Source organism: Saccopteryx leptura, chromosome 8, assembly GCF_036850995.1.
Source record: "Saccopteryx leptura isolate mSacLep1 chromosome 8, mSacLep1_pri_phased_curated, whole genome shotgun sequence".
Classification (NCBI taxonomy): Eukaryota; Metazoa; Chordata; class Mammalia; order Chiroptera; family Emballonuridae; genus Saccopteryx; species Saccopteryx leptura.
Genome location: NC_089510.1, coordinates 40,567,986 through 40,584,001, shown reverse-complemented (window position 1 = coordinate 40,584,001; position 16,016 = coordinate 40,567,986). Strand labels below are relative to the sequence as shown.

The 16,016-nt window shown below is 41.8% G+C and overlaps 1 protein-coding gene across 1 annotated transcript in view; it reads right to left on the bottom strand.

Moving 5' to 3' along the window:
- Positions 1-3,756: 3,756 nt before the first annotated feature.
- PLCXD2 (phosphatidylinositol specific phospholipase C X domain containing 2) overlaps positions 3,757-16,016 on the bottom strand; it is a 52,644-nt gene continuing 40,384 nt past the window's right edge. The window contains exon 4 of the mRNA XM_066346993.1: positions 3,757-10,310. Coding sequence (XP_066203090.1) covers positions 10,151-10,310 — 160 coding nt within the window. The 3' untranslated portion in view covers positions 3,757-10,150. The remainder of the gene's footprint in view (positions 10,311-16,016) is intronic.

The following is a 16,016-nucleotide window of genomic DNA, read 5'->3' as shown; positions in this document are numbered from 1 at the left end:
TCTTCATAATAACCTTGAGATTTTGTTTCCATTTTACAGATGAGGAAACTGAGGTTCAAAGGGACAATGGTTGTGCAATGAGTAGGTGCTGAAGCCAGGATCTGAACTCAAGTCTGTTTGAAAAGCAGTACCTGTACAGACGCACTCTTCATAGTTCACTCTGTGGTCAGCTGAATAAGAGCCCATAAGAGATCCATGTCTTTATTCCCAGAACATAAGATTATGTCACCTTACATGGTAAAAGAAACTTTGCAGTGTGATTAAGTTAAGGGTTTTGAGATGGGAAATGATCCTGGATTATCCTGGTGGGTCCCATGTATCCTAAAAGTCAATTTAAGAGGTCAGAATCCAAGAAGATGTGATGAGAGAAGTAGAGTCAGAGGGAAACTGAGAATGCTACGCTGCTGGCTTTGAAGATAGAGGAAGGGGCCGCGAGCCAAAGAAGGTGGCTTCTGGAAGCTGGAAAGGCAGGAAATGTATTTCCTTCTAGAGCTTCCAGAAGGAACACAGCTCTGCCAGCCCAGTTTAGACTTCTGACACCAGACTTGAAAGGTAATACATCTGTGTTATCATAAGCCACAGAATTTGTGGTAATTCGTTACATCAGCAATAGCAAACTCATGCACACTCAAAAATACTCTTCATGATGGTGAGCTCCCCCTCTGTCACAGAGCCACCTGTTCCACATAAGCATGCTCTTTATTAAGCCAAGTTCTCGTGTCTTTCAATGGCAGCTCATGGGTTCTAGCCCTTCGTGGCACATCAGGCACTCAGAAAGGCAGCTGGAAATGACAGGAAAGGACACAGGGAAGGGACTCAGAGCCCGGATTCTCGTTCCAGCTCTGCATTAGGCCAGTTTGGCTTTCAGTTTTCTCTTCTATAACATTAGTGCCTGGACAAATGTTTTTGGTCTTTTCCTCATGTATAATTGTAAGATTCTAAAATCTCAGTCACATAAAAATTTGAAGATATTTGAAGATATTCTTGTCATTTTTCTCTCAATCTTTTCCAAGTTCAACATCCCCTGTTTCTCATGTGATATGACATCTGCACCCGTCACTTTCCTAGTTGCCCTTCTGTGAGAAGTCTCCCATGTGCCCCTTGTCTCCGCAGCGTGTGCTCAGATGTGCGCACAGGGCCCAGCACCCCCCGTGTCCGCCAGCACGCCTGGTTTCCCAGGCTCTGCCATACCCTCTCTGCTACAGCCCTTCTCTCTGCCATACCCTCTCTGCTACAGCCCTTCTCTCTGCCATACCCTCTCTGCTACAGCCCTTCTCTCTGCCATACCCTCTCTGCTACAGCCCTTCTCTCTGCCATACCCTCTCTGCTACAGCCCTTCTCCTGATCCCTCAGGATCCTTTGGCCTTGGCTTAGTCAGTTCCTTTTCATCTTATTCCAGCCAACCTTGCCTCTTAAAACAGAGCTTCTAGGGTCAATAAATAAATGTTTTATTTTTCTTTAAACAGGAAGAACAGTGGCTTTCTAGTGCTAGTCTAAACTAGCCATCTTTGCTCACTTACCAACATTTAAATGATCATTCTCACAAGCACTTGAAACAAGTGGTTGACAGCTTTTTAAGATCAGATTTCTTTTATTATTATTATTATTATTATTTTGTATTTTTCTGAAGTTGGAAACAGGGAGGCAGTCAAACAGACTCCCGCATGCGCCTGACCGGGATCCACCCGGCATGCCCACCAGGGGGCGATGCTCTGCCCATCTGCTGCGTTGCTATGCTGTGACCAGAGCCATTCTAGCACCTGAGGCAGAGGCCATGGAGCCATCCTCAGCGCCTGGGCCAACTTTGCTCCAATGGAGCCTTGGCTGCGGGAGGAGAAGAGAGAGACAGAGAGGAAGGAGAGGGGGAGGGGTGGAGAAGCAGGTGGGTGCTTCTCCTGTGTGCCCTGACCTGGAATCAAACCTGGGACTCCTGCATGCCAGGCCGACACTTTACCACTGAGCCAACCGGCCAGGGCAAGATCAGATTTCTTTGAGAATCCAATGATAGTTATGGATCCTCTACCAAAAAAAAAGTGCATGTGTATTTAAAATGTATGTGATGTTTTAGGGCATTCTGGCCCACCCACCTAGAGTGGTCCACCAACCCCTTGGATGAGTGGCAAATTAGTTCTACACCCACAAGTTTGTTGGTGAGGGAAGCTTTTGCAAAGAACAATCCATCTTCTTCCAGATTTTCTTATAATTCATGGAGGCCTAGAGCTGAGACTCCCTGAGCTGGCATTGGCACCCCAGTGAGGGTCAGGGCAGGAAAGTCTTTAGGCCAAAAAGCAGAGAAGTTCTCAGGTTAAACAAAGCACCACATTCAGTGGCCTCCTTTCGCAACAAGAGCTCTGCTTCTTAGAGATTTTCTCCATGGAATAAACCCTATTATTTAGACACCAGGCCCCTTAGATTAAAACCATCTGCTTACCTGAGGCTTCTCACAATTGCACGATGATGCTACTGGACTGAGGCTGACACTGGCGTCCCCCTTCCCCACCCAGGCTCTCCCGTCACACTGCCGGCTGTGCAAACAAATGTCCTGGGCTGACCAGCGCTTTGTCTTACTGGCACTTGTCCAGGCCCTCCTGGGTGAGGCTGCAGGCACATGGGCGTGGGCTGTGTCGCTCCCCTACAGCCTCCCATGCTCTCTGAGAAGGAACGGTTTCAAGTCTTAAAAATAATAACACTCCCCTGGACATCTACAGCAGATTTGCAGAGGTGGAAATAAAGAAACATACTGCTGAGCAATAAGAATTCCTTTGAAAGAAATAAAGCACAACAAGAATCCAGGATATTCAGGCATCTTCACCCCAGGGATTCACAGAAAAGGAATCACTTTCCAAGCTGAAGAAATGGGGTTTGCTCTCTGCATTCCAGGAGAGCCCGCAAGCTGTCTGAGGGACCGAGTGACCCCACAACTCCCCCTCCCCATGTAAACTGCAGCACAGGACAACATGGAGAGAGGGTGAGCTGAACGTGGACTATCTGCGTGACACAGGAGGAAAGTTCTCTTATGAAACAACGGGTGATTTTCTATCTCAAATAGCAATTTATTTCTTCAGTTAAGGATGTTCAAAGAGCACAGACAAATCCAAGCCTTGGCAAAATGGTGCAGTAGAATCAACTGCGTTTCCCCCCCCCCCCAATTTGAAAAGGATCGTACACTTAGGACACTTCCATAGCTTCTTCAGAGTAGACCCTTTCAAAAACCTTAGTTATTTTGAAGGACATTTTATGCCACTATTGAAAAATTCAGGGTCCCTTCTACAAAGTGAAGGTAACCACAAAATAACGCAATACAAAAAAAAATGGTAGTAAACGTTAGCGATACTGTTGTCTTTTTTGTATTTGCTAGATAAACAAGGGCTAGAGAAGTTTCACCACTAAAACTTGCCTTTCCGATAATTAGAATGAGTGATGAATGACATGATGCTGGCCAAGCACGTGCCATTTCCCACCCACATCACATTGCATAACACCAGTGGCATGAATCCCACTCTGAGCAACACGTATTTGGTCCAGTGATTATGCAACTTTTTCTTTCACTGTCTGAATTTATCTGCTTTATCACACATAACTGTGATTAATTTTTGCTAAATCATCCACCAATAAACACAATCAATCATGTCGAAGGGATTGTGATGGGTGTTATTTGGAGGGGGTAGGTGCAAAGTCCCCAACTCCTACTAAGACTAATGGTTACTCTTGAGGCTTTTTATGGCCCATGATAAAATGCTCATACAAACAAAGAAGTGTCTGCTCATGTTTTATATTTATTATTAGGTGTAAGCTTATTCAGGTAGTTCAAATCAAACACAAGAAAAGACATCATGTCATCATATCTACTGAACTTCTTCACAGTCAAAATGAGGTAATCTGGCTTTACAATGTTTCAGTTTAAATTAAGCAATATAATCCAGGTTACAAAACAGGAAAGAGAGATATTTGAACAATTATTTCCTAGGGGAACAGGCCAAGTGAAATGCGTATGAATAAGATAATTATGCCACAAAACACATTTCAGAGTATCAAGCAGCATATATGCAAATTTTTAATTCTAACCTTAAAATTGGTATAATTTACTATCATTATTATTTTACTTAATTTAGCAAACAGCACTCAATGTAATATAAAACAAGCATAGAAGACAAAGTATAATATCTAATAGAGCATTTTCAGATTCACATATCATCTGAGTTGACCAAGACTTATTTTCACTATGACAATCTCTGAACAGTAGTCCAAATTTATCCAAGGTTTTCCTTTCCACAGCTTCAGTTACCAGTGGTCATCAGCAGTCCACATGAGTTAAATGTAAAGTCCTAGAAATAAATAATTCGTAAGTTCTGAATTGTGCAGTTCTGAGCAGCGCGATGGAATCTCGGGCTGTCCCGCTCCATCCCGCCCAGGATGTGACTCACCCCTTGGTCCAGCATCTCTGTGCTGTATGTGCAGCTTGCCCGGCAGTCACTTAGTAGTAGCCTTCTAGATGAAGAGATTGTCACAGTATTGCAATGCTTAAGTTCAAGTAACCCTTATTTTACTTAATAATGGCCCCAAAGTGCAAGAGTATCGATGCTGGCAATTCAGATATGCCAAAGAGAAGCTATAAAGTGTCCTTTAAGTGACAAGATATGTATGTATGGGGAAAAGCACAGCATATATAAGGTTTTTAATATCTGCGGTTTCAGGCATCCACTGGGGGTATTGGAACATATCCTCTGTAGATAAGGGGGGAATCACTGTATTTTTAAAATACTAATCAGTGAGGCTAAGTATTACAGTTGGCATGTACACTATATATATTATATATATATATCTGCATACACAATACAATAATGCATACACAATCTATATGTAATACTTATTAACTGGTGAATAAATTAGTAAGTATAATAGCAGCAAGGTACCACTGTCTCTAGAATATGTACTAAGATTTATCATATTGATATAGATTCATGACTGAAGTGTTATTAGTGTTATAAACTGATAACAAGTGTAAAACTGCAAATGCACAAAGCTACCAAAGGTCTATTGAGTTTTCAAACTGCTGTGCTTCTCATCGGACTTAAAGCTTGTGAGCGAGCCCCTGATATCCGAATGAAGTACTGGCCCCACGTCGTGGCTCCAATCAGGTCTAGTTCTAGTGACTGGGTGGGAGTAGGGAGGAGTGCTGTATAGCGCATTTGAGAAGACTAAGGAGCAAAAACCACTAGGATAAGAGTGTGTGTGGACATCATTGAATGTATGTGCCTTTTACTGTCAGGTTTTCCAGCATCCTGTGAATAACAGTAATCAGCACATGACAGAGGATGGCTGGGAGACGAGAGGAGAAAGTGTATTCCATAAAGGAGATGAGAAGGACTGAGATGGAAAATGCCTCTAGATAACTGATGAGGCTGCCTCAATAGATGACGGGATTGAACTCCCAGGGAAGAGAAGAAAAACATTTCATCTACTATATGGCTTAGAAATGAATTTAAAATGTCCTAAGAATAAGTTTTGTAGGAGAAAAGACTAGAACACTATATCCACTGAAGGAGAGAAAGAGTGATCTGAGAGTGTTTTTATGGTGTCTAAGACTGTGCTATTTCAACATCAATGGCATTGGGTACTGTGTTCTCTGAGTTAGGGCCAATTCAATGGCACAGTGACCTTTGTATCACTATTTCTAGTAGGACTGGGGAAGCAGAGAATAAGGAGATGGTAGATACCTTGGGGCAATAAAGAGCTGTTCAGCATCATCTGGAATTAATGGTCAAGTTTCCAGCTAAATCACTTTTCACTCAACCAATTCACTCCTGTGTGTCCCAAGACAACATCTGTGAGTGACAAAATCATGGTGCAAATAGCAGGAAGCAGTCTGAGGCAGAGAGCTAAGATGTACAGGAAAGTAAGTGGAATTTAAGGGACAACCATGTTCTATGCCACACAAACCAAACTTCCTGTCAGTTTGGAGTTTCATGCTACCAATTTCTACTAATCCCCTCTTGTCACAGTGTGACTATTTTGTGTATACTTGGGAATGCCCATCTCTCAGGAGCTCGCTCTCACATTGGCAGGTTTCTTTCAGCCCAATTCATCTCATTATTCACATTGCTAAAGCCACACAAGGAAGAAGCCCAACTGTACACCAGCTAAATAATGGCATTTAACCTCACCATTAGGGACCTGATAATTTGGGGAGGCTACATGATCAAGGTTTGCAAAACAGCACTAAAGTAGCAGATGACATCTTTATTCCAGAAAAAAGAACCAAGGCAGTTTTAGCACAGGACCCAGAGGATGGGAGGTCTCATGTCTGTGCCCCGTACATTAGCCCATTCTGTTTCCCAGAACCTTACAGTAAACATCTGCAGTCAGCCAATAAAGAACATTACAAAACTTCAGCTGTGACATGAACTATTTCTGTCAGATGGTCTGGATTTGTATAGCCCTTCGCTTTCCAGGAAAACAGGTGGTTTCATTTCAGTCTCCATCCCTTCTGTGTCTCCACCTTTAGCTCATGCTCAGCCTTCTAGCTGGGTTGCAATACTATCTGATAGGGAGCACTTTCTTACGGTAAGATTCAGAAATAAAAAATCCTGTCTCACTACAAAACTGCATTTAATTCCAGAATGTTCCACCACATCATCCTGACAGAAACATAAACTTTGTGATATGAATACAACAAGGTCATGAAAGAAGAACTAGGATTCTGAATATTGATAGCTATTGGGCCCAGATCTTGTGCTTTTGAGTTGATATAAAACCCAGCTTTTAAATTATGACTAAATGATTCTCAAAAATACAGGGGTCTGGACTCAGCACTAAGGAAAGTAATTAAATCGAATTACTAGAGAGTCTGATAGAGCAGATACATAATATTTTTTGGCATGACCTTTTTAGATCTGACATTAATTTAAAAATTTAATCCTCAATAATTTATCATTTTACCCATTCTATCTTGATCTCTCTCTATAATCCTAAGAATACCTTCTGTACACATGAAACCACAGTGGTACCTTTAATAGGTTCCAAGGTCAAGTCTTTAAATACTGCTCTAATTTAACTAAAACCTGTAATGGTCTAATGATCCTTTTTGTCACAATGTTACGGAAATGTGACCACATGGCAAATGGTCCAGGGAGCTCATAAAAAATTCAGTTTATTTTTTTCAGAATAACTAAGGCCCTGAATCCTAAAGTCCTCTTTTGGATCAATCAAGCAGCTTTTTAGCTGATATTGAAGTTAATTCTGAGCAAATATAAAAATCTTGTTTGATCTGAAAGGTCCCTAGAACTAATGACAATAAGTGATATGGTTGGGTTACCACTTTTATTGTTGGCAGTTGCAAGATGGGTCACAGAACCGAGACCCATCTTTTCTGTCTGTCCCATCACTGAGTCTCCTGCTTGACCTGAGGTCAAGGAGCAGAACACACACATCCCTTACAATATGTGGAGCAACTCTTTCTTGGGACAGATCTTTTGCTAATTCAAGGGTGTTTATCAAGGGTGAACTATAAGTGATCCTCCTCCTACCTCCCAGAACTCCCGTGTTGGAAAAGTCAAGCCAGGCTGGCAACCCAAAGCAGCGTGGAGTGAGTGCCCGCACTCGCCACGCACATTCCGTGTTTTTTTTTTTTTGCGTCATGCCCAGTGACTTTTATCATGCAAACACTGAGGTGCGCTTCAATGGTACAACCCAAGTGCAACTATATATTTTTAAACTAAAGGAAAAAAATTAAGTAAACATTTCATTGAACAGTCAGCAGCCCTTGGGTGTCACTGGTACCCTGTGTAGCTACCTGTCACACACCTGGCCTCATAGCACCAAGCACTTGGACAAAGCTGAGGCTCCAATAAAACAGAGAAGAATTATTCTCCTCTTGCCTCCTTATTTCTTTGCCAAGTAACAAAAAGGTAACAAGGGGAACTGATTTAGTCCCTAGCAATTGCCCATGAATTAAAAGCAAGACCAAAATGAAACAGTAACAACAAATAAAACCCTGAGGGTAGACCAGGGATTTCAGAGTTTGTCACTGGAGTTTAACAGCAGAACCAAAGGAAAACCGAGAAAGTGAGGGCACTCACTTCCTTACTCCTTTCCACAGAAGGCTCTCAAATATTTGCCAGTAAAATCCCAGAAACCTCTTTGGGTAGGGGTTCAACTGCCAGAAAAGGAAAAGGTAAACCACAATTCCCCAGAGGGATTTGTGTGGTGACCTCAAGCTGTGGAAGCTCAAGATCCGGGCTTAATCCCTTCACAGAGAGTAAAGGTTGGAAGACCAAGAGTTGGGCATGTGATGTGCTTCTAGTGGTTCCTCTGGGACACACCCCACTGCAGGCAACATGCGAATCCAGCGATAAGCATCGAAAAGTAGAAATGGGAAACTGCTGGGAGGTGGTCCAGCGATCTTTACACATGCGCACATCCACCCAGGAGTCCATGTTTATCTTTCCTCCTTAAGAATCCAGAAGCTAACGCTTCCTTAGCGATTCTCAGACAGGTCTCAGGAACATCAAAGTGCACACATTCCCATGCCGTTTTCTTTCTAGCTGCTTCCTTTTCGACCCTCTTCCGCAGGGTCTTCCTTGATAACTGAGAGTTCTTCACGACCCACCCAGTTCATCTTGTGCCCCAGTGCATGGCTTCTCAGATCGGGGCCACCCCCACACGTGAACACTGCCCGCCCTCGTGACTGAGGGGGTCAGGACACCACCAGCAGAGTCACAGGTCGCTCACAGTCCTGAGATGCACGGTCCTGCGAAGGGAGGAAGACCACGGCAGTATCGGGCCTGGGTGAGAAAGTTCAGGAAGCTCTTCTGTGAGTGCTCTTGAGGTAAAAAGCAATGAAGATACTTAATCTATAAATAAATAAATGAATAAATAAATAAAACACAAGAGGGCTCTTTACAGATAAGCACCTCTTATCAATTAAAAAAAAATCCCCTCTTGAGTTTCAAAGCCCTCATGCAGTGGTGATTAATTAGTAGGCTTTAAACAACCTGCAGAAAGTAGAACAATCAGACATGAACTGGAAATGTCCCAACACTGGGTATTTCTCAGTTGATGATACACAAGTCATCCTAAATGTCCTCGAGGTAGTCTTGTTTTCAAGAAGTTACGGAATGGCTCCAAATCCCTGGAGCATCCTCTTTAAATCTATTGCACTTTCCCACGCATCTTGTCTCTGTCCATTAGCGTTGTGTCCCACAGCATAGACCCAGGTCCGAGGCAGACAACAAAGAAATGCAATTCCAAGATCTGGCTTGCAGATCCCACTCCAAAGAGGACTTTGCCGAAATGATCCAGGCGCTTACCTGGTAGCCATTTTGGGAAAAGATATAAAATTAAAAAAAAAAAAAAATCTGGCATGCCACAAACATGCATGTCTATCTGTTGCTGGGTCCCACACTGAAAAGATCTCCCATCCTTGTTCCTTTCACTTTTAAGAAGGAGCCAAGAGGAAGAGAAAGGAATCAATGCTTTAAAACTGGGAAACATTTCTGACATGAAGGGTAATATGCAGTTTATGTAAAGAATTAAGTTGACCAGTTACCAGTACAAGCTTGTGGCTTAATACAAGAACAGCTTGTGGCTTAAATCCCTTGATGATAAATGTCTTAATCTCTCAGGGAAAAAGGGATGACATTCAACATGTCTACAGAGAACGGGTGTTTGGCTCTTTCTCCCTTCAAAGCTCAAGTCTGATGTCAGAGCCACCCTATGGGGCAGTCTTCACCTACAATGTGCTATAATTCTTTGGACCAGAAATGCTTTTCTGGTTCAGGTTTCTTACCAATTCAATCACAACATCCTGGAAGACATTAGGGAACTAGTCCCATTAAGGGGACAATCAATACCCCGATGGATCTTGGAGACTCCATTTCCATATTACATTCAACATAATAAGCCATTGAGGAGATCCTGGTGTTGATCTCATGAAACATGCTTTCTTCCCTTGGACCTAAGTTTTTCAGAAGTCTGGGAAAAATGCAAGTAAAAAGGTCTATCATTTTACCCAAATAACTGTGTGAGGAGGGGAAAACAAACCCTCCTCTTACTCACTTCACCGTCACTGCCGAGGGGCCATCCTCACAGAAAACCCTTCAGAACTTTAGCCTGATCAACAAATTCAACATTAAGAGATAGGAAAAAAAAATCAGCATTTAGCCAAAGCTCTATCCTCCTGTAGAAGATCATTCAATTCAATGACAGTTGTGGCGAAGTCCACCAGGTCCACGAAGTCGGATGTGATGATGTTGACACCCATGGCTCCAGGTTTCTGAGTTTTGACCCAGTCCAGGATGGCAGGAAGATTCCTACACAGAGGAGAGCATTGGGGGAAGAGAGAACAGAAAGTAGAACTTAGGACTCCTCCAACAATGGAAATAAAACCCTTCCCTTAATGTAATAAAAGTATGTCAACCAAAGCACGAACAGCCAGAAATTTTTCCATTTAAGCTTCATAGCTCATTCAGGGACAAAGTGATGTCTATTCCGTCAGAGAGTTGTACTTTCCGGGTTTCTGTGCTAGAAGGGAAGATTATTTACACCAAAAAGATCCCTCTTAACAGAACCTTATCAACTAATATCAAGAGCCTAATTTTTAATAGGTTCTTTAATTTTTTTGTCACAACATTTTTTATCATGAAAAATTTCAAACATATTGCAACAGAAAGAAATTTACCGTAATATAATCACCACCTAGGTTCTACCACGGACAACTAACACTTTACTACACTTGTCACAGATCTGTCCCACGGTCGCCCCATCCTCTATCATCTGTCTTATGTCTTTGATACATTCCAACAGCAAACATCTATATGTATCCCCTAAACACCTCAGTATGCATATTATTTACTTGAGTTCCATATTTGTTTTCAAGTTTTCTTCTAACATAAAGTTTATGTCCAGTAAAGTACACAAGTCTTAAGCATATACCAGTTGAGTTTTGACAAGGTATACACATAATTCATTCCTATATCAAGGTATAGAACCTTATCAGCACCCCAGGAAGTTCCTGCACTTTCCCCTTCAATCCCTGCCCCCATCCTCCCAGAGGCAACGATTACATTGATTTCTTTTCTACCACATATTAAACTGGCCTATTCTATAACTTCATATAAGCTATGCAATATATAGTCTTGTGTTTGAAGTTTTTTCATGCAACAAATGATTTGAAATTCACCCATGTTGTTGTATGCATCAGACTTTGTTCTTTTTTAAAATAACTGCTTAGTATTCCATTGTATGATATAGATTGTTTATCCATTTTCTTATTGATAGATAAATGGACTCCTTCTAGTTTTTGGATATTATGAATAAAACTGTTACAGGCATTATTATACAAGTCTTTTAGTGGACATTTATTTTCACTTATCTTGGGTAAATAACAAGGAGTGGAACTGGTCTATCATATGGTTGGTTTACATTTAGTGTTATAAGAAACTTCTAGAGCTTTTCCCAACAAGGTCACTCCATGGTACATTCCCATCAACAAAGTATGAGAGTTCTTGCTTCACATCCTCTCCAAAATTCGGTGCTATCAGTCTTTTAAGCTTTTGCCATGTTAGCAGTGTATACAAATATCTCATAATGTTTTGAGTTTTTCTGATGACTACAGTTGTTGACCAGTTTATCATGTACTTATTGGCCATTTGTGCATCTTTGTTGGGAAGTAGCTGTTCAATGTTTTGCTTTTCTTCTTTTTCTTTTAGTTATTAAGTTGTAGAAGTTATTTATGTATTCTGGATACTGGTCTTTTGGATACTGGTCTTTTGTCAGATATACTTTTTGATATTCTATCCCCGCCTAAGCTTGCCTATTAATTTTTTTAATGGCATATCTTGGTGAGCTGAATTCCTTAATTTTGATGAATTTTGATGGAGTATAACTTATCAAAATCTTTCTTTTATTTATTTATTTTTTTTGTGACTGGCCTAGGAAGCGTTTGCTTACTCCCCAGTCACAAAGGTATTTTCTGTTTTCTTCTAAAAACATTATGGTTTTAGTGTTTATGTTCAGATCTAAGATCCATCTCGAGTTAACTTTCTTACATGAATAGGGTCAAGATCACCTTCTCCGTATGTACATGCAGATTTATTCTAGCAGGATGTGTGGCTTCATAACAGACCAATGCTTACTGTGTCTCCCAAACACAGTCTGTCAGTCTCGTGTTTATAATTTGAGGGATTTCTCTGTGATAGAATGTTTTGCCAAAGAAGCTTATAATTTAGTGACAAAAACAATGATGACAACTGAATGTGATACTTTATTTCTTTTCCTTTTTTTCTTTCAATGTGTACTTTCTGTATTAGTAGTGAGCGTACAATGCCACGGTGGGTAGAGAGGAGGGAATTTCAAAGTGTCCTCCACAGTTTTGCATTATGGTAAATAAAGCTCACTAAATCCTTGATAAATTGAGATTGCTTTAAGGCAGACACAAACTAGGCCTTATATTTTGGTTAAGGAACAAGAGATTATTTAGGAAGGATTTGCTCTAGGCCAAAAGTGAAAATAAGCAGAGTTCATTATCTTAACAGGACCCCTCTCTTCCCTGGGTGTCCTCTCCTGGGTTGTCAGCTTTTCTTTTCTCCTTTGAAGCTGCCCGCCGGTCTGTGAGTGTACATCCCGGCTTCTCATTCTTCTCCGGAAACCCCTATCATGGCCATGATAGCATTCTGTCCCTCTCCTCTTTCTTCTCCTCTTGTCATGACAACTATAAATAATCCTGGGTCTTGTCTCTCATTCAGTGAACTCTGTCATTGGCTATGGGCTAAAACACATCTCATAAACTGTTTTACATTTTTATATTAATAGCTGATTATGAGTTAATAGATCAATCATCATGGGACCACTTCCATTCTTAGCTGGGGCTTGTGAAGACATACCTCAATTTGACCTTAACTTATTTAATTTGTCTGTGCCTCAGTTTCTCTTCCTGGTAAATGGGAATAATAACAGTACCTACTTCATATAGTTTGTGGGGTTGAATTAATACATGCAGAGTGCTTAGAACTGCATTGGGGACATAGTAAACACTATATAAGTGTTTGACACAGGAGAAGGAATCATCAATGGTGGAGTGTGAGGTAGAGGCATTTGGGGCCTGGGAGTAAGAAACTTTCCTAAAGTGGTCAGTCACATCCTGATGCCTCAGTGACCTTAGAGTGAAGGGTTCCAAATACAGGCTTCTCTTGGAGACAGAGGCCTGGAGTACATAGTGGTTCATATGAAGTCCACAGCAGTACTGACCTATTCAACGCTTCTAAAAAAATTGCTAGTCGAAGTTTAAATATGAAATGCAGGCGCCATCTTCTGGTCATCATAGGGAAATGAGAATTAAAGGCTCGGTGGCAACTACAATGACCTCAGGGGATCCCTGGAACCCGACCAGAGAAATGTGGGAAAGGCATGCATCCGCATCTCAGGTGACAAAGAGCTCTGTGTCAGCTTCAGGTTGCATGTGTCAGCCAGACAAGCATCAAATAACCAGGATTATGTACAAAGGAAGGGAACTGTAGAGCCTACTGTGAGGAGGAGCCACTTTATTTTCTTAACTCCTGACATTTACCTAGAGGAGAGACCAGTCAAGAGCAGTAGAGAAGGCTGGGCCAGATAGTGCTGACATAAGGTAAGGCGCCAAATCCCACGGACTAGCAGGCGATGAACTTCCCTGTGACTCTGGGGCCCCTCCACTGTGCTTCTGGGTTTCCTTAGACAGGGATGACATACCTCTTTTGTGCCAGGTACGGTAGTAGGCATGTCATTGATTAGATTCTAAAATATTAGGTGGTATTATTAATCTCACTTAACTGGTGAGAAAACCTTAGCAAACTTGTTAGAGGCCACTCTGTTACTAAGGGACTGCATTGGTTTGTTAGAGCTGCCATAAGACTGGGTGGCTTAAACAACAGGAATTGATTTTCTCAGTCTGGAGTCTGAATGCCCAAGATCAAGGTGTCGGCAGGTTTGGTTTCTCCTGAGGCCTCTGTCCTTGGCATGTATATGGCTACCTTCTTGCTGTGTCCTCACATGGTCATTTCTCTGTGCACACTCATCCCAGATGTCTCTGTGCATCCAAATTTCCCATTCTTACTGGAAGAACACCAGTCAGATTGGATTAGGTCCCACCCTAACTGGCCTCATTTTAACTTAATCACCTCTTTAGAGGCCTGTATCCAAATAAAGTCACATTGTAGTTCCTGGGAGTTAGGGCTTCAACATGTGAATTTTCAGGGAACACAATTCCATCCAAGTCAGGCTTCCGTCTCACCCCTCTGGTTTCAGTCCGTCTACCTTTCTACAGTCCCGTGGCTGCTCTGTCATCAGGCTTACGCAAAACTTCCTTTCACTTGATTTTGTTGGGAGTACAAGGTTTCTAATGATCTAGGGCAGGGGTCTCAAACTCAACTCAGCATGTGGGCCGCAGAGCAAGATCACAGCCGTTGGGCGGGCTGCACTAGGTCTACAAAAGGCAACTGTTATGCAACACTTTTCTCACTGCAGTTGAAAACAAAAAACAATCAGTATAACAAGCACAATCGTACATGCAGTTTACTCAGTGTCACAAAATGACCAGAAACTGTAGTTCGCATCACAACTGCTGTTAACTAAGCTAATATCTAGCTAGGATGCTAGAGAAATGAAAAATACAAGTAGGCCCCTAGGCTTACTTAATTTTATCCAAAATATTTTGAACTTCGTGGATTAGTCTGCGGGCCGCACAAAATTGTTTGGCGGGCCGCATGCGGCCCGTGGGCCGCGAGTTTGAGACCCCTGATCTAGGGAAAACTTACAGAAATTCAGTCAGAATTCTATTCATAGCTTCCTTTTGAGAGTAATGAATCAAGGAGAACAAGACCTCATATCTGAATTTCACTTACAAGTCAGGAAGGCATTTAACTTTCTGCTGAGAAAACCACCTCTTCGTTTGTAAGAAAATACACCTTGTCTTCTTCTTTTTGGTTAAGTTGATATCCAGTGCCCCAAGGCCAGTTTGATAGGACCCCTACTTAGTTAGGACAGAACTTCTGGGTGTTGGCACTCAGGGGAAGGGCCTATGACAACTGCTTCTCTCCTGTGCTTATTCAACAGCCCAGCCGTGCTGGTGTTAGGAGACAAACTCTTTACCACAGCTGAGTTTTTCCTCAGTTGATGTAGAGGCCTAGGCGTGCAGAGTGTATCCCTGTAATATTCTTGCGGCCAGAAAGAGCCAAGGTGCCCAAGTGTCTTTCAACCTTGGAGACATCTGCATGTCAGTGGGTAGGGCTCCGGCACGCTAGGACACCTTGGCTTTGGGCACGGCCGCCATCATCACCACTACTAAGTCAAAGAGCCTTGTGCTTCATTTGCAGTCAGATTAGAGTTCTCGGAATTTAGGAGTATGAAAAGTATTGTGACTTGGTGGGTTCACAGTTGTAACCAGTAAGATCTGACCAGATTTACGTACTAGTGAGACAATTACCAAGAGTCTATGTGGGTCTGAGTCACGTCTGAAATGGGTACTATAATGTGCTCTAGACAATGTGCACTCCTGAAGGCCGGCTTAATTAAAAAATGTAATCATCTGCAAGAGGGAAATGTATATTTGGAATACAGTATACAAATATAACATCCTTATTTTTATTATTTATATTTTTTATTTTTTTTAATTGATTTGAGAGAGAGGGAGAGAAAGAAAGACAGAGAAAGAGAGAAAGACTTATTTGTTCTTCTGTTGATTTTTTGTTCTACTTATTTATGCATTCATTGGTTGGTTCTTGTATGTGCCCTAACTGGGGATTGAACCTACAACCTGGCATATCATGATGACACTCTTACCAACTGAACTACTCGGCCAGGGTAACTTATTTTTAAATATACCCTTTCCTTTATTAGTACAGCTCTTTGCACAGATTTTTATAATAGTGCTTTTCACATTAAAATTTACACATTTAGTTTTTCTGATAGACTGTAAGTTCCATGAGGGCAGAAACCACAATATTCACTTGGTATCTATAAACCTAGCTGCTCTTATGTACTCA